Source organism: Argiope bruennichi, chromosome X1 (genome assembly GCF_947563725.1).
Source record: "Argiope bruennichi chromosome X1, qqArgBrue1.1, whole genome shotgun sequence".
Classification (NCBI taxonomy): Eukaryota; Metazoa; Arthropoda; class Arachnida; order Araneae; family Araneidae; genus Argiope; species Argiope bruennichi.
The window spans coordinates 7,971,216-7,990,424 of NC_079162.1; the positions used below are offsets into that span (position 1 = coordinate 7,971,216).

At 35.1% G+C, this 19,209-nt stretch overlaps 1 protein-coding gene across 1 annotated transcript in view; it reads right to left on the reverse strand.

Moving 5' to 3' along the window:
• Nucleotides 1-1,473: 1,473 nt before the first annotated feature.
• Nucleotides 1,474-19,209, reverse strand: part of LOC129958479 (uncharacterized) — a 99,215-nt gene continuing 81,479 nt past the window's right edge. Inside the window, exons 5-6 of the mRNA XM_056070975.1 lie at nt 2,630-2,817; nt 1,474-1,678 (exon numbers count right to left, since the gene is read on the reverse strand). Of these exons, the coding sequence (XP_055926950.1) occupies nt 1,474-1,678; nt 2,630-2,817 (393 nt within the window). The remainder of the gene's footprint in view (nt 1,679-2,629; nt 2,818-19,209) is intronic.

The window sequence follows — 19,209 nt, forward strand, 5'->3', positions numbered from 1 at the left end:
CAGATTTTTTCTCAGTGGAATGGTATTGTAAACAGTTCACGATCATTTACATCATATATCTTGGATCAATGATCCACGGGACAGAATGCATTTGTGATCCAAGGTAGAAGAGCTAATAGTTTACAGTTCTAATAGGATTATCTTTACAGATTATTTTCGAATTTACAAGCAATATGTAAGCTTATTTACCAAATTATATTGCATAAGCTAGAATACTATGAACATCCTCAAGCAATTCTTAAGCTTGAACAGAAAGGAAGAAAATTCTTTAAAAATTGTACTTCGTCGTAGAAATTTTTTTTTTATAATTGTACCCATTACCAAGATGTGAATAGTAAACAACAACAGGTTTCTACAAAGTACTAATGAGTATTGCTTGAGATAGTTCAACTGCTTGCGGCACGATATCATTTCATGCCGAAATAAGAATGAGTGATCCAAGCTACAATAGTCTACCCTATAATAGCTTTTTGTGTAGAATAATTATTATTAGAGGTAATGTCGATTTCATTTGATGATTGCTGAAAATAGTTGATTTATCATTCCTTTTTTATTACTTTGGCGACGAATCAACCGTGCATAAATAGAAGATCCGGCGAAGGACATTTGAAAAGAGAAGATTGATTTCAATGCTCACGCACAGCATATATATAAGAGAAATGATTCGTTACAAAATTCAATCAGTGCATACGGTTGCAGAGAGCTGGTGAAAATCAAATATTACCATCCATCCAGAGTTCTTTAAAATATTCACACGTTGAATATTCATCCACAATTTTTTAACAAGACTAATGCATAAGAACAATAATCTTTTTTTTTCCCACAGTGAAAAGAGAAGGAAGTGAATGAGAGGAGATTTATTTGTTTCTATTTCGTCATTAAGTTTAATATAAAGCAAGAAACATGTCATTCATTTCTGGCTGTCGAAAATAAAGATGAAGTGACATTCTGCAGCAGCCCCCAAAAAATGTTTTCTATGCAGGAATTTATAAAATTGAGTTATTTTTTAATAACCTTTATGAAAATTTCCTTGGAATTCATAATATAGTATATGAAAATTTCGCTAAAAACTCAAAATATGATATTTTAAAACTGCATTAAAAATAAAGACGGTTTAAATAGAAAAAAACTGAATGAATGTCCCGTTTTACAGGTGTTGGAAATTAAGATATTTTAGTGTAGATGAATGAAATAGAGATAATTAATTTTTAACAAATTATTTTTGTTTGTAATTGGGTACTTTAATTCCTAATCCTTACTTGATGACTGATAATTGAAAAGTTTCAACTTCCATAGATTCCAAAGATGCCTTATTTTTGAGGCTATCGATTGAATCTTTACAGTCCATTCCTATTTGCGTTTAAATATCACTCACTTCCTCCAATGAGATATTACCACTGTGTCGAAAATCTATAAATTCGTCGTTATGAAAGCAATTGTTAATCAACACTTCCACATAGCCTGTTTATTTCTTTAATTGTACTGATTGTCCAGGCAACTGAAATGGCTAAACCATCGACTGTACGATGTGCTATGCGGCGGGCCGAATGTAATCTGCCTCTTCCTCGGAAGTCTCAGTTCCATTTCTACCAGTCCATTGCTTTCATCTTCAGTATCGTCTTCCTCCTGATAACCTAGACGGAGTTTGGTCTCCATGGCTCGAGAACGACACCGTCTCCTAGAAAAATAAAATGAATGCTTTAGAGAGAGGTTTGTCTACAATTTTAAAAATCCTCATCACAGTAGGTTTTAAAAAAGCATTTGTACTTCATTTACATTATAAAAAGTCCTCGTATATATTCAAAATGATCTAATTAGTCATTTTTTTATTATTTTGAACAGTAGGGAGACTTCTCGTAAGATCTCATAGAATATTCAATAGCAAAACACTATGTTTTTTCCCCCCAAATGATTACTTTGTTTAAGATGAGACAAGAAACAATGTAAATTTTTTCGGCTGAAAACTACTTCAAAAGGTTTCATTTTCATTAAGACTGGAAGAAAATTCAGATTATTATTAGAGATGGTATCGTTCATGTTGACCGGCTGCAATAAGATTTAGATTGCTATCTTTAGAGCACAAAACTCTTAATGCCATAAACTAAATACCGTCACAAAAATTATGATTAGGGTGTAGTATAGTTTTCTGCTCGAAGTTTAAAACGATGCCGTACAGCAATGCAATACAAAAGAATATGAAAATGAATATTATAAGAAAGTAAACTCTTAAAAATTCGTTAATGAAAATGATACATTATGTATGTGATTAAAATTTCAGTTTCCTTATTGTATTTCTATCAGCACCTCATGTCTATCCGCTTTTCTTTTGACTTCCATATATATATATATGTTAGTACACTTATAAAAGTGTGTTGCTGAAAAGTTTTTTTTTTATTTTATTTGTACAACGTAGTTAAAGAGATGATTTAAGCATTTATCATTTTTAAATAATCGCATTTTTCTTTTCTGAGCCGATAATTATAAACTATTTTTTAAAAAATTTTAGTTTAAATAGCTAAAGATTTTTTTTTTTTTTTTGGCATTTTAAAAGATTTCATCTCTCTCCTTTTTTTTCTTTCTTGAAGAAAATTCTAAGATTCCTTTCATTGAAAAGGCGACGAACCATTACCTGCTTCGGACTCTGACATCACTGTCGATGTAATTATCCGCCACTCTTTGCCATCTGTAGCTGAGTGGCCCCGTGTACCAGCCATCAGTTGGGTTGTTACCCCATCCCATATCTATTGGAGGCAGAACAGATACTTCAGACACTCGAGGTCTAGCCGATGTTACTTTCTCCTTAATAGAGCAGCGGGACTAGAAACAAAAGAAAAGATTATTTCATAAAAGCAAATAGGTTCAAAAATTAAAATCTAATCAAAATTTTTGAAAAATATTTTATGGCTAAGAGTAAGATGACGAAAAAAATGGAATCTATAATCATAATCTTTGAGCACATTGAATATATTTTTTAATCTACTTACTATCTTCGAATTTTTTTTTTCAGATTTCAAAGAAATATAAAATGAAAACAAGGATGAAACAAGAAAAGAAAGCGAAATCTATTAGCATATTATCTTAGGTTTTAACAATGGAAGAGAAACACACAATTAAATATTTATAATTATGAAAAAACTTTGAATTTTTAAAAACGTATTGCTATAAATAATGCCACTCTTTGCTATCTGTAACTGAGAGGTCCTGTGTACCAGCTAAATTTTGAAAAAAAAATGTTAAAATCAAGAGAAATCTGGTGACAGTAATTTCTAAATTCGAATCATTAAAAAAAATAATTTTTTGAATTTTAAGATATTCAAAAATCTTTTTTCTGCAATATTTCCAGAAGATATCAACAACAAACTCCAAAAAGTTGCCGAATTTTTCAAATCAAAATTTAAAAAATTATTTTTAGGGGTTCAAATGTATCTGTACCAAATTTGGTCTGTCTTTAAAGGTCTGTCCTGTAGGTCACCAACAGACACAAGCATGCATTTGTTTTATTATAACATAGTAATTCAGGTAATAGAGAAATATATTTGATTCTACGTAGTATTGCTTTTAATATATGAACTATTATGTCTAATGGGTTGCAGGAGAATATAAGAGCATTCATTTTATAAATAGACTATAATTAACACGCATAGAGTTATTAATAAGAAATCTTTTAAACTTTCAAAAAACTCACCATACAGTACTATAGACTTAAGAATTTGATTCCTTTAAAAAAATACTTGAATTAAAAATTAACTCTTTATTACTTTTTTCTGAAACATCAGAAACGTATAAAACATATCGTGAGGTTAATAAAATGTTTCATTTCATTGCCAGAAATGCCAAAACTAATAGAGTTTCATCCATTTAAAAATAAACTTTCAACAATTATTATATATGAAGTTTTGTTCAAACATCAATTTTCAACATCTTTGTAATTTTTTTTTGGTTTAATTCTAAATATAAACTTTCACGTCAATTAAATACAATAATATTAATAAAACTAATAAATCAAAACATATAATAAGTATTAAGATCATGAAATTGGTAATAAATAAATCTGGTAGCTGACATTTTCGTGTTGTCAAAAGCCGCAAAATGGATGCAGTTCTGAAATGCCAAAGAAAACTCTTCCGGGAAAAAAAAGATGCTTCTGGTCACAAAAGAATCTTTAAAAAAAAACAGATTCTTTTGTGGCCAGAAGCATCTTTTTCTTGGTAGTTTCTTACTCTCGAGTGGCCAACATTAATTTAAAAACTATTTTTTGCTTGCTATTTGCTCGGTAGTTTCTTTTCAGTATTTAAAAGGAAGTATTCCTGTTTCATTTTGCACTCTACATAAAAGTTATAGATTTATGGAGCCAAAATCCTCGTCTGAAGGATAGTTGAGGTATGAATTTTGTATATTATATAGAACCTACAAGATAAGAAAAATATGGAAACGTTGCACACAATATTTTCTATTAGATAGCATCTAAAACAAAGAAATTACTTCATACTTTATGCTAAAATTGTATATGATTTTGCTGAGAAGAACTCATGATAATTCATCAATTATAAGTTCTTTTTTTTGTACTAAAAAATGTTGAATTTATCAAGAATGAAATGTTTCTAAAATCTTTTCTTTTGATAGTTTTATATTTCTGTGTGAAATTAAATGGTAAGATCATTTTATTTTAGAATACAAATTTATTTACAAATTTTCTATTTGAATGTTTAATAATTATCAAGTTGAAATTTCGAAAGTAAGTGCTTCCGTTTTGAAAAAAAAAGTATGAATCATATAGATAACTTTGACTTTTTTCTTTTTTTGCTTCCTTTGCAATAATATGGCTTTGAGAAGGTATTCTGATGGACTTATTCTTTTGCGGCTGGAATGCAAATATCCAATTGCTTTTTAGTTTATTGCAGGAAGAGTTAGTCAAAAGGCCTGCAGAGTTGTAACATCCGCTGATATTATTTTCCAAAGTGGCATGTTCGCTCATTTTATTTTATTTTTGAGTCAAAAGGTCTAATTTGCTTGATTTCCTACTCTCAGAGTTTAATGCTTGTTGCTTAATTTTTCACTCCTTGAGTAACGAAAAAGGAAAATAATGGCAACAAAATTGTGAAAATAAGACAGAAAATGAATAAACAAGCAAAGGAAACGGAGGTCGCGGTTGCCTGAGAGTAACTCAAGAATGCACACATAACTCAATGATTGATTCGATGCTTCCTCCCTTTGAATTTAGAAGCTCCAATGCTACAAAGCGCGGCAAACTGATTCCATTTTTTTTTTTACACCTATCCAAAGTTCTCCTTTGTTATCTTCCTTTCTTTTTCTCAGTGGCTATTTATGAGTCCTATTTTTCGATTTTTGTTGTCTGGACAGAAACACATTTGGATATTCATTTCTTTTGTAAGAAATCACTCTTCGAAAGGAAAGTACGAGGAAAATTTTCTAAAACGTATTTCTTTTTTATAAGAAGGTATCAATTACTATTTACCCCTCCATGTAAAAAATGATTAATATTGCACATCATTTATTGCACATTTTATTTCATCTTTGGTCAAGAGCTTAAGAAGGCAAAGATATAAGTGTGTTGGGGAGTGGAGGTTGTGATATCTTTATCTACTTAATCATCACTTCACAACTGTCACATAATTTTCTGTTGACGAAACTACAAAAAATTTATATCATAAACTAATTATTTAATGTTTTATAAATGCAACAAAATTATATATATTTTTGAAATTAAACATCCTAGGCTAATTATGTGCAAAATAGCTTTTTTTTAATAATTGAGCTCTCTTGATAAATACTTTTTTGCAGTACTCATTATTTCTGAGCTGATGATCCCTCACTGTTCTATTGAATAGATTAAGAAAAGAAACACTGCCTATAATTTATTCACTTCCTCTTTCAATGAATATAAAATGTTAAAGTTTTCCTAACTCTGAGCTCAAAAAAAGAATTTTATGAACAATTTTGATCGTATTTTATAAATAAATATTTATATTTTTTTCTTTTATTTTGTTCAATGAATATTGTTAAACATTATCTGATTAAAAAATAAAAGAAAATATATGAATATATTATTTTAAAAGTGAAACTATATTCACTGGTTTTATATTAATACATATTATAATTATTGCTTTCATAATGAAATATGTTAAGTAGTGAAAAGTGATAAAAAAAACGTTTTTCATAAAGTAATAAAATTAATCACTTAGCCATTAAATATCAGAAAAAAATTAAAAAGGGACTATAAAATGAACCCCGGATAAAGATAAAAAAAATTGGACCTCATGATTTTAGTTCCAGATAAGGGAAGTGATATCATTAACAGTGCGAGATTTAGGTATTTTGCAACCCTAGATAACATTCATTATGTGGTTTCCTCTATAACTCGTCGTCTTACAAATTCATTTATTTAATAGCTATATTGATAAATATTTTAATCGACCTGCCAAAGCACCCCTTCCCTTTAGTCCAGCTGCCTAGTTGGAAGTAAACCACAGATTATTAGTAATGCAAATAAGTTAATTACAAAATGAGAAGAATATGATGGAAATTTTTGCGTAATTATTTATACAAAATTATAGAAGAGAGATTAGCTAAAAAAAAGAAAGAAAGAAAAGAAAGGAAGAATAAGTCCTGATTGGTTGGTTGGTTTGATTTTTCTGGCACAAGAGCCATGTTTGGCTATGCTGCGCCAAGCTTATGGTAGATAAACAGGTTCATGGTATATAACATATGGTAATACAAGATAAAAGGAGTTAAAACTTTAAAAACATTGAAATTTTTTAAGGTGAAATTTATAAATGGATAAAATACATTTTGTCAGCCTGTAAAAAAGGTAAATTAAATACATGTCTAAAAGATCAAATTTTGGGCATAGGAAAAATATAGCAGAAGTAAAAACAATATAGATATAATGGTAAAATACTGTGCTAGAAAACGAGTTTGGGTTTTAAAAAAAAATTAGCAACAACTCGTTTAAATTAAAGATCAAAAGAAAATAAAAGCATGTCACAAAGCTACAAATTCTTATATTTCGTAGGGATAATATATTTACGTTTTTCTTTAAGTTTGGTAGAGGGTGGAGGACTAAAAACTTGTGGTGGCTCTTCCAAGTCCTCAGACATATCATATTCTAATATATCCCCTTCCGAAGCAGTGGAAGAACTCATCTCTGCATCTGCATCCGATTCTCGAGACTGCTGTACTCTAGTTCCTCCTGAAGATTGAGCACTTATTTTAGTGTTGGCAGAAGGAAGCAACTGAGTTTGAGCCGAAGTGATTGGCTTAGTATTCAATGTCGGTTTGCCATTTGAGACAGTATTTTGTGATACCACTGTGGTGTGAATTTGACGAGGTGAAATAGTATAAAATTTTGAGACTTTTTCAATATTTGTAACAGGTTTTGTTTTAGTCGGAGAGGTCTTTTTAAACTTTTTAACGTTAGTCACAAGTTGAAAATCATTTAGGTCCTGTAAAACAGAAGTATCTTCAGAAACAGATAAAACAGGTGGTGACGGTAGATTTGGCAAGTTACCTTGATTAGATACTATTGCAACGGATTCAGAAGATTTTGAGCTGTTACATGCTGTGATGTCGGCTAAATCCCATTGAGTAGATATAGTAGCAGATATCTTTTTTACAACAGAAGCATAGGTATTTCCAAGATTAGGCATTTTTGACTTAATGAGCTTGCGGGCTTCCTGATAAGAAATATTGTTTTTTATTTTTGTTGATATTATTTCTTTTTCCTGTTTCCAGGCAGGGCAATTTCGGGAGAAAGATGTGTGGTCACCCTTGCAGTTGACACATTTCTCCTTACCAGTGCAGTTAGTGCTGTCGTGATTGACTTCTGCACAGCGGGCGCATGTCATTGTTCCGCGGCAAGATGATTTTGAATGCCCGAAGCGCTGGCATTGGAAGAACCTTAAAGGATTTGGCACATATGCTCTAACAGATAAGCGCAAATATCCAGCCTTAATATACTCTGGTATAGTAGAGGAATTGAAAGTTAATACCAAATGCTTAGTATTCAGGAGCTGGCCATCTCTTCGTATTGTTATACGTCGCACATGGGTCACTCCCTGACTTTTTAGCTTTTGGGTAATTTCCTCTATTGGGACATTGAATAATTCACCACAAGATATAACACCTTTTGATGAATTTAATGATGGATGGGGACTAACTAAGACGGGAATCGTTGAAAAAGTTTTCAGATTTACAATTTGTTTCGCTTGTTTGGGAGAATTAACTTCGACCAGCAGGTCACCAGATCGAAGTTTCTTTGTAGATTTTACCTCGCCAATACTTCCAGATATTGCTTTTTCCACCAAAAAAGGTGACACACCATGAAACGATTCTTTGTTTTCCGATTTTCTTTGAATTAGAAAGAACGTTGGGAAATTTTGTATAGAAGTTGAAGCATTGTGTTGCCCACTGAAGGGAGGACGCTTGGATTTGCCCATATGACATTGATAGAAGTTTCAGGTTCGACTGCCCGCCCACCACGGAGCCCAACAAGGGAAGGCAGCCACCGGCTCTGGCCATTCCCAGCCTCGGCGCTTACCTTGGTGCTAGCCGGAACCTATACGCTCGGAGTTACACCCGAGAACAGTGACCACCCTTAACGCCAAGCCCAAGGAGTAACCCCTTCGCTTGATCCCTAGCAGACTAGCCACTCAGGTGACCAGCTACCAGCCGATTGATGCACAGGGGACCACAGTGCACCACCCATCTTTCTAGTGGGTTGCCACGCACGGCCAACACGTGGGGTTTTGGCTGTCCATGAGAAGCAAGAAGCAAACAGAGCGGCGACAGCTTCTCATGGAGAGCTCTCTCGCTTGCCGTCGAGGGAAGGAAAGACACAGCAGAAAGCAGAAGGCGTAGGGGAGAGCGAACTGAAAGGGAGTATAGATCCCTGGGTACCTCGGGATTGGGACACCCGTACTCACCTATAGTAGGTGAGCCCCTGAGGGGGAATAAGTCCTGAAAAAACAGAAGAACAGGAAATACTTTTCAATGAAAGAATTTCCTGTTCTTCTGAAAGACAAAACGAACAACTTTTGTCTGGAAATCGAAGCTCAGACTGCGAAGTTACTGATATGAAAGTTGCCTTTAACAACCAACCAAATCTACAATTAGAGAATTTGATTTCAAATTTCGATTCAAAGGAATATGAGGTTTCATTATCCTTAGCTTATTTCAACTGAAATTTTTTAATAAACGAGAAGAAAAGTGGTCGCATATCTCCTTGAAGAACTAACAGTTAAACCGTATTAAGTCTCCGAAACTACTTTGAAGGTTAGTTGAAATAACTGAACATTCAAGACTTCGATGGACTGCAAACCCTTATGATCCTTGACCAAATGAAAAAATGAGTTCTTTCAAAAGTAAAAGATTATTTTCTAGATGTATGGTGTAGTTTGCTCACACCTGATAACTTTTTACAGAAGCTGGACACATATGAAAATCTACGAACAAGCAAGAAAGAACCATAAATGTCAAGCGCGGATAGAAGTATTATTCGAAACAAACAGAATAAAAATCAAATAATCATAAAAAGATTTCTGGATTTTATTGGCACAAGAGCCATGATATTGGCTATGCTGCGCCAAATTGTATTTTTCAGGATTAAAATATAAAATTTCAGTTATAAAAAAACAATCATAAAAAGAAATTTTTATTTAGAATGTTCTAATATATAGCATGATCAGTACCCTCTGTTTAAAATCCCTGATCACAATAGGCGGGATTCTGGAGTCGATAGTCAAACGAGGAGGAACTCCGTGAAGCACAGAAAGGAAGCATTGACAAACCTGAAGAAGACAAACTCTTTTCGGCCTGTTAAGGTTGTACCACATTTAATGCCATTAAATTAAAGTGGTCTGCTTGTTCTCCTACAAGGGGCAGAACGAAATTTAATATCATGTCAATACTCAAATAATCTTCTGAGCTAACTGTTTTTCTTCTTACCAGAATCAATCAAATTAAAGGAACGGTTTCTTCTAACTCCAGAACTCTGTTCTCTACTGTTGGAGATGTTAAATATATCACAGAATCTATCAGTTTAACTTTTGCTGATGGACGATCTTCTATTATTGAAGTCCCCACCAGGCAGATAAATGTTCAGATAAAGAACAGACCTATACAAATAAAATTCATTGTTCTGCCTCAAAGTAACGGTAACAGAATATTGTTAGATCTTGATTTTCTTTAGAATTCAAGTCTGATTTTCGACCTTAACCTGTTACTGGGTATGACTAAACATTTCAATGCAAAACTAATTGAATATGAGTTAATTACCCGGTTAACAGGTTAAGAGCTATTACGCATTGTATTTTTCTGATAGCCTATATAGAAAACTTTTAAAAGATATTTACGTACCTCCGACATCATCCACAGAGTAATTTTCAGAAGTACAGGTTCAGTTCTTATGAGAAAATGAGGAAATTGTGCTTACCAATCGGTGGGAGAGAACTCCCACTTTTATAATAAATGAAGAAGTGTTCAGACTATGGGAAAACCTATACATTATGCCGAAAATCATATTAATACACAAAATTCTCACCTGTAACTATTCCTTCCTGTAGAGTGTCAATAACCAGAAAAGAAATTCTGAAAGGTGAGATAAACTGTCTTATAAAGGGAAAAAAAATCAGTGGATGGATGTTGGATTTTTATGGCGCAAGAGCCAAAACTGGCTATGCTGCGCCAAAACAAGTGGTATGGTATATTACCGTATGATTGTTAAACGAAACCTTTCCTCAAGGTTAAAATACAAACAACATTTTACACTTATAAAAAGACAGCACAAGAATTTTAAAGGACAAAGATCTTAAAATTATAACGCCAATTATGGAAAAAATTCCAAGAAAATATTTAAAATCCCAATAGTATTCCTATAAAATGGAAAAAATTTATAGCTCTTAAAATTCAAAGATATTCATGTGAGGGTGTTCTCCCACCAATTCATGCATTTCCAATGTTAATGAATTAAAAATCCAGCTCGATGAGAATTAAATTTAGGACACTGAATTAAAATGTGTAAAACTGTAAGATTAACATTGCAGTCTGAGCACATCGGTGGACGCTGACCAAACAAAATATGTTTCTGAGTAAGGCGGGTGAGACCAATGCGTTGTCTGATTAATTAGAAATCTGCCCCTCTAACCGAGACAGCAGGCCACAAGTTAATAGTCGATTTAATAAAATGCAATTTGTTTTGCATTTCTCTATCCCAGGATTCTTGCCAAACAGAAAGTATGTACTTGTCATATGTGGCAAACAGATCAGAATGAGTGCATGGTCGTGACAGACTATGTAGAGCCGCTCTCGCAGCGCAATCAGCCTTTTCATTGCCAACTAGACCTACATGACTAGGTATCCAGCAGAAAAGTATGCTGAATACCTTTGTTTGAAGAGTTTTTAATCGACAATGAATATCGATTGCAACAGGATGTTTGCATTTTGTAAAATGACACAATGTCTCCAAGGCGCTCATACTATCTGAATAAATGCAATAAAGGCGCTCTTCGGAAAGAGAAATTTTTTCAAATGCCAACAAAATTGCAAATAATTCAGAAGTTAAAACAGAACACGAATTGTTCAGGCGGTAACTATACGTTACTGTTGGGAAAACAATACCGCATCCAACAGTTTGTATCGATTTTGATCCATCTGTATAAATCTGTGTATAGGAAGAAAATCGATGCTGATGATAATTAAATAATTGTTGGAAAACAACTGAAGCAGTAGTAGCTTTATCAAAATTTAAAAATGGGTTAAAATATGAAAAGTCAGGATGACCCCAAGGTGGGAAAAATAAAAGATTAACTGGATACACTTCAATATTCTCCAGGTTCAAAACTTGAATATCAGTTTTAATCCTCTCATAAAAGGGAACGATATTATGTGGACGAGCACTATAAAGTCTTCGAAGACTGATAGGCACAATGGTACTTCGAATTGGGTGATTTGGAAGAGATAAAATGCGGAAGAAGTATCGGACAGATAGCTTTCTCCGCCGTAAGTGTAGAGGTAATTGATGACATATGACATATAAACTTTGTACAGGAGAAGTCCTAAATGCTCCGGAACAAATCCGCAATGCAGAGTGGAGTAATGTATCAAGTCTCAGCAAAATACTTGCTCGAGCACAGCCATAAACTTCACAACCATAGTCAATGCGGGACAGTATTAGTGCTTGATAAATGCGAAGCAATGAAACGCTATCCGCTCCCCAAGATGTGTTAGAAAGAACTATGAGAATATTGAGCGCTCTTTCACATCTCTTCCGCAAGAGTTGGACATGCGGAAGGAAAGTGAGTTTTCGATAAAAAGTAACTCCTAAAAAGCGCGTCTCTTCAACAACAGGGATAGCTATATTATTTATAAAAATTATAGGATCTGGATGAAGACTTCTCTTTCTGCAGAAATGAACGCAGCAGCTTTTTTCAGGAGAAAGTGTGTGTCCATTCAAATCGCACCAAGCTACAAGTTTATTAATAGCGGCCTGTAACGGTCTCTCAATCAAAGACATATCCGACCCTTGGCAGGATATTTGTAAATCATCCACATATAGGGTACCAGTAACAGTTGCCGGTAGAACACTAAGAATTTGATTAAAATGAAGAATAAACAAGGTGACACTTGACACGCTCCCTTGAGGAACGCCCTCCTGTTGAATAAAAGGATTTGAAACATAATTACTGACTTTAACATGGAAAAGGCGATAAGATAAAAAATTCTTTATAAAAATAGATTTTCCCTTAAAATGAAGTTCAGATAAAGTGCGAAGGATCCCATAGCGACACGTACGATCATACGCCTTAGTCACGTCGAAAAAAACACCAATAAGATGATTTCGGCGTACAAAGGCATTACGAATATTAGTTTCTAGGTGGATTAGATTATCAACAGTACATCTGCGTTTGCGGAAGCCACTTTGAAGTGGAGGAATGCATTCATTTTTTTCTAATTCATATAAAAGCCTAGTATTAATCATACGTTCGAAAAGTTTGCAAAGGCAACTTGTCAAAGCAATTGGTCTATAGTTCTGAGGGTTACAGGGATCTTTCCCAGGTTTAGGAGTGGTATCACAATTGCTTCATGCCACTGGGATTGAAATGTCTGTTCATTCCAGATTCTATTAAACAAACACAGAATGTTTGCCAGAGAATCGTCATCCAGATGGCAGAGCAAACTGTATGTAATACCATCTGGTCCGGGGCTAGTGTCATGAACTTGCGATAAAGCTCGTTTTAATTCATGCATCTGAAAGGCACAATTATATGGCAAGAAACTGCGGGTTTTAAAGTGAAGATGTACCTGTTCAGTGCGATTCTTAGTCGCAAGGAATGTCTGACTATATGAATCTACGCTTGAAACTCTCGCAAATTACTGCCCGATAACATTAGCAACATCGGTTGGAGAGGAGTAACAAACGTTTCCTGTTTTTAAGACAGGAAATGGGAACTCTTGATAAACCCCATTAGCGGCCTTAACTTTCCTCCAAAGATGTGCACTTGTAGAAGAATTGACGGAAGAAACAAAGTGAATCCAAGACTTCCTCTGTCTACGACGACCTATGCAACGTGCAGTTGCCCGTGCTCTTTTAAAGGCTATAAGATTTTCCGTTGTAGGATACCTACTGAAAATTCCCCATAATTTTCTCTGAATCTTGTAGGCGCCGCGGCATTGATAATTCCACCACGGCCGATGATATCTCCTGGGGTGGGGTGAGTTCTTGGGAATTGTAGCATCAGCAGCCCGTCTTATATGATCGATCACATTCTGAACAGCGGTAACATTTTCACAATTGACCATTGTATCTGTAATCACAGCAAGATGGGTAAAAGTTTCCCAGTCTGTCCTTTGGAATAGGTATCGCTGAGGACGTTGCGTCTTACAGGTACTGTTAACATGGGAGACAATCACTGGAAAGTGATCACTGTTATAGAGGTCACATGCGACAATAAAATTCAACAAAGGTAAAAGTGAAGGAGAACAAATATCTAGGTCGATACTGTGAAAACTACGAGCAGGTTCAAGGAAATAAGTTTTTTCGTCATTATTGAGGAGAGGCAGTTTTCGGAAATGAATTGTTCCATTTGTCGTCCTCGAGAATTCAGATTATTTGAACCCCATAGAGGACTATGTCCATTGAAGTCGCCAAGTAAAAGAAGTGGTGTAGGAAGCTGATCAATTAAAGCATTAAGTTCATTTTGATTAATTGGTTCATTTGGTGGTAAATAAATACAGCAGACTGTAACAAGAGTTCTGACATGAACTTGAATAGCTACAGCCTGCAGAGAGGTGTATAAAGGGAGCGTTGTACTGGGATACAGGTTCGAGGTCAAGATACAAACTTCACCAGAACTAGTTCTCCCAGTGTCAACATCTTTCCACACAGAATGATAGCCACGAATTTTAAATGGAATATTTGTCTTCAGGTCAGTTTCCTGAAGAGCGAAGTAAACAGGTTGAAATGAATTCAGTAAAGCCTTAATGTCTGCAGTCTTGTATCTTTTGCCACGGCAATTCCAAGAGAGAAAATTAACCATTAAGCTGTCTGATGGGAATTTTTGTTAGTGCCTGTTGTTGGAGCCACAGATGCATCGCAACTCATTTGAAAATCTTTCTCATCGGAAGGATGGAGTTGTAATAACTCCGGACTTTTTGGTCCATCATTGAACAAGGAGGTCAAATCTTTTTGGACAAGGCCAGTTTCTACCATATCCAAGGCTAGAGATTTTTTAGTAGTCAGAGAAAAAGCAACATCTTTTGCAGAACGACCTTGTTTTGAAAGTTGAAGAGCAAATGCCTTCTGCGATTTGGAAGGCAGCTTTTTTCTCTTAGGTTTGGTCTCAGAGGACCAACTAGTTTCAGAAGTATCCAGTTCTTTTTCTGGTTCAATGTCAGGAACAAAAGGTTGAACATCGGAAGGTGTATCTGATGGGTTTCTTTGAGCAAGGTTAATTGGCTTTGTTACATCTGCAAAGCTGACAGTAAATACAGGTGTACGAGCTCGTACAATTTTCCTTGCCTCGGGGTAAGAAATTTGATTTTTGACTTTGACGGTAAGTACGTCTTTTTCAAACTGCCACTTAGGACAAGAACGTGAGAAAGAGCTATGTTGACCTTGACGGTTCAAACATTTTTCTGAACCAGTGCAATCAGTACTTTCATGTCCAGCTTCAGCACAGCGGGCACAAGTAAGTTTCCCGCGACAATTAGCTTTGGAATGTCCAATGCGCTGACAATTGAAACACTTAAGAGGATTCGGAATGTAAGGCCTTACAGCCAAACGCATGTAACCGACCTTAATGAATTCAGATGTTTTTGGAAAAGCAAAAGTTAAAATTAAATGTTTTGTTTTCAAAATGCTGCCATTTCTTTTTACATTAATTCGTTTGATGTCAGTAACGCCCTGACTACGTAATTCTTTCAGAATTTCATCTGTATCAATATTATATAGTTCCCCACAAGAAATAACTCCTTTAGAGAAGTTAAGGGTTCGGTGGGTACTAACAGAAACAGGTATCGTGGAAAAAGATTTAATGTTCAGAATTTTTTGCGCCTACTTACGATTAGCTACTTCTATAATTAAATCCCCAGATAGAATTTTTCTTATGCCTTTAACTTCACCCAAATGTCCAGTAACAGCTTTTTCAACAAGAAAATGTGACACCGTATGAAAAGTTTCTTTTTCAGATGATACTCTACTTACAATAAAGAATGACGGAGGTGGAATTGGAATAGAAACATGATGCTTTTGCCCACTGAAGGGATATTTGGTGCGAGGCCCCATACGATATGACAAAGTTTCAGGCCCGATGGCACCGCCCACCACGGAGCCCAACAAGGGAAGGCAGCCACCGGCTCTGGCCATTCCCAGCCTCGGCGCTAGCCCAAATAGTAACCCCTTCGCTTGATCCCTAGCACACTAACCACTCGGGTGGCTAGCGACCAGCCGATTGATACACCGGGGACCACAGTGCACCACCGGTCTAATGGGTCGCCACGCACGGCAAATACGTGGGGGTATTTGCTGTCCATGAGAAGCAGAAAGCAAACAGAGCGGCGACAGCTTTTCATGGAGAGTTCCCTCGCCTACCCTGGAGGGAAAGAAAAAAAGGAGACAGCAGAAGACGTAGTGGAGAGTAAAACGTAACGAGAGTGAAGATCCCTGGGTACATCGGGATTGAGACACCCGTACTAACCTATAGTAGGTGAGCCCCTGAGTGAAAAAAAAATCAGTGAATTTCATGAATTGGCTTTGCATCTCTTGTTATCTCAGTCCCTAAGCCTAATGGAAGTTTCCGGTCTTATTCCACATTTAGAAAGCTTAATTCTGTTACTGGTGCTTATTTTTTTTTCAAGGATAGACGATCTTCTATTTATTGCAATGCACGTGAATCCAAGTTTTATTTCAGTGTTTGTATTCTAAATTTTTTCATTGCTTTTGTCTCTTTGAAAAGCTTTAACGTTCTCTTACGTGTTTCTGCTTTTTTATTATTGGCTGTAGGTATACGAGACGTTTTTTTTTTTTTTTTTTTTTTTTTTTTATGAATAATGCTGTCGCTTGTTTTACCACTATTAATAATTGGTGGCATTTTTAAGGTACTCTTGTCATTTAAGTTTCCTAAGTGAGTTACTTTTTGATTTCTCAGGTCATTTACTTCATATGTATTTGAAAGTTCAGTTTTGTTTTGAATTATTTCTTTTCCAAGACTATTGGTTCTATTGCGGTTAACTGGATATTGTCTAGATGAAGACGATGGATTATTATAAAATGGCATTTCTGTTTGTGGAAGTTTTATTTGAACAGTGTCGACAGGTTTTGAGGGCTGCAATAGTCGGTGTTCTAGAAACTACAATTTTGCGTGCTTCAGCAAAACGAATATTTTGAGTTACTTTTATAGTTTGAATATCGGTTTCTTCAATCCACCTATGACATTTCCGAGAATAAGATGGATAGTCGCATTTGCAATTTACACATTTTGGGGTAGAGGAGCAGGATTTTCTGTTTTGCCCAATGTCCGAGCAATGTCCACACGTTTCTTTGCCAAAGCAGGCTACCATAGAATGCCCGAATCTTTGGCACTTAAAGCATAGTAACGGACTGGGTATCTAATGTTTGACTGGGCAATTAATGTATTCAAATTGAACTGGTGTAGCAGTATTAAATGTAAGTATGAGGTGTTTGTTTACTATCACTTGACGTTTGATACAGATTCTTTTAACAGATGAAGCATTTTGTGTGTTTAAAATTAGAGAATTTCTTCTTCAGAGACAGATTGGATTTCGGATTCAAAAACAATCCGCAAGACTGATTTAAAGATTTATGAGCGTAAACAGTAACTTTGTGCACTCCTATTGATTTAAGGGTCTGTAATAAACGAGCTTTATTAGAGGATTTTACTTCTATGAAAGTTTTTCTCTCCAAGTTTAGTTTTTTTTTTTTTTTTTTTTCTTCAAAGATTGGACTTCACGAACTCTTCCAAGAATTAGCTTTATGGATTAAAATTGGGGAAACAGTTCTAAAATTACCATCATTTTTTTAATAACAAAAAATCATTCAAAATTTATATGGCGCTCCAAAGGAGAAGTTGACGGACGCTTGTTTCTGTCGCGACTAAAATTTCAGGGACCCTTAACGAGCAAAATTTCTCCATTCGGTACTCCCCCGTCCACCGTAGAGCCCAACAAGGGAAGACAGCTGTCTGCTCTGGGGCTCTCCAACCTCGGTACTTACCTTTGGGGTGGCACTGGGATATAGACCTACAAAGATTGTAGACCTAAGCTTCAAGCAGTGTTTCCTTGCTTCCAAAGAAAGGCACCACCAGCCGATTGACAGGAGAGACTCACTCCTGCCAGCCCGACTTACGGAGCAACGTGGGCCAAAGGGAACGCAAAGGACCCCAGGATCCCATTTTGCCCCTAACGGGTCGCTATGTACGACCAACATATGGGTTTAGTATCAAACTAAAATCGCAAATTAAGTTTGACTCAATTAGAAAAATAAGAATTAGAGAAGGATCGCTAGGGAAACTCGGATCGCAAGACCCGTGTCTACCAAAGACAGTAAACTCCTTGGGATGAGAAAAGATCTTGGGTACCTCGGGATCGGGACTCCCGTACTCACCTAAAGAAAGTGGACCCGTGAGGTTTAAAATGGATGTGACATACGGCAAACACATAAAAAATTTGGTATTTTTTCATTAGCTGAAGTCTGTATGATGCTACAGAAGCGTATGGAGAGTCTGTCTTTCCATATAGCACAGCCAGAAGATGTTTAAAACGTTTAAGAAAGGTAGAAAATCAATTTCTAAAGAAGATGGACTTTGCGCTTCAATGACTACTCTAACAGAACTAAATTTCAGCACAGCCGCTATAATGGTGAGGGAAGACAGACAAATCATATTAAGAGACCTATTAGAACGACTAAGCATTTCAATGGGTGTCATTCACATGTTGCTCACAGAAAAAAGGCACATATTTCAAAATTGCATTACATATGTTCCTGATCCTCATTAGCCCTGATTTAGCACTTGGTGATTTTTCTTCTTAATAATTAGAAGAAACACCTCCGGGGTAAGTGTTTTCCACCATCAGAGGTAGTGATAAAAGCTAAGGGTGCAATTTTGAAGGCATTGGTAGAAAATAGTTTCCGGCATGTGGTCTGGCATTTCCGATTTGAAGACTGGAAAAAAGATATGATAAATGCATTGCATGCAATAAGGCGAATTTTGAAAGACCATCAAAATTTGGGGAACAGATATCGGTAATTATTTTTTATTAATTTATGATTATTTTTTATTGAACATCCTAGGTAATTTCAAAAACACAATTCATTTGTTGACTTTTACAAAAATTTCACCGAATACATCTATAGCCAGCTTTTCTTAATTAAGTGAATTCAGAATTCATACATGGCGATTATGAAGAGGTAATGTTACGAGGAAGAGAATATCAGTAATTTTTCCTTTAAATTTTTTCATCAGACTTCATTTGAGTTAAAATGAAATAAATTCAATAATGACCTCTTCATTTAGTTCTTAACGATTTTTTAAAAAAAATTAATAGAAGCTTTATAAAAAGATTGCGCACAAACTATACATGACAGACAGAAAGCTGCTTTCTGTCCTGCACTTATAATCATTACAGTTACTGATCAGTTAGTTGATTTGACATGAAACTATTGGGTTGGCAACTAAG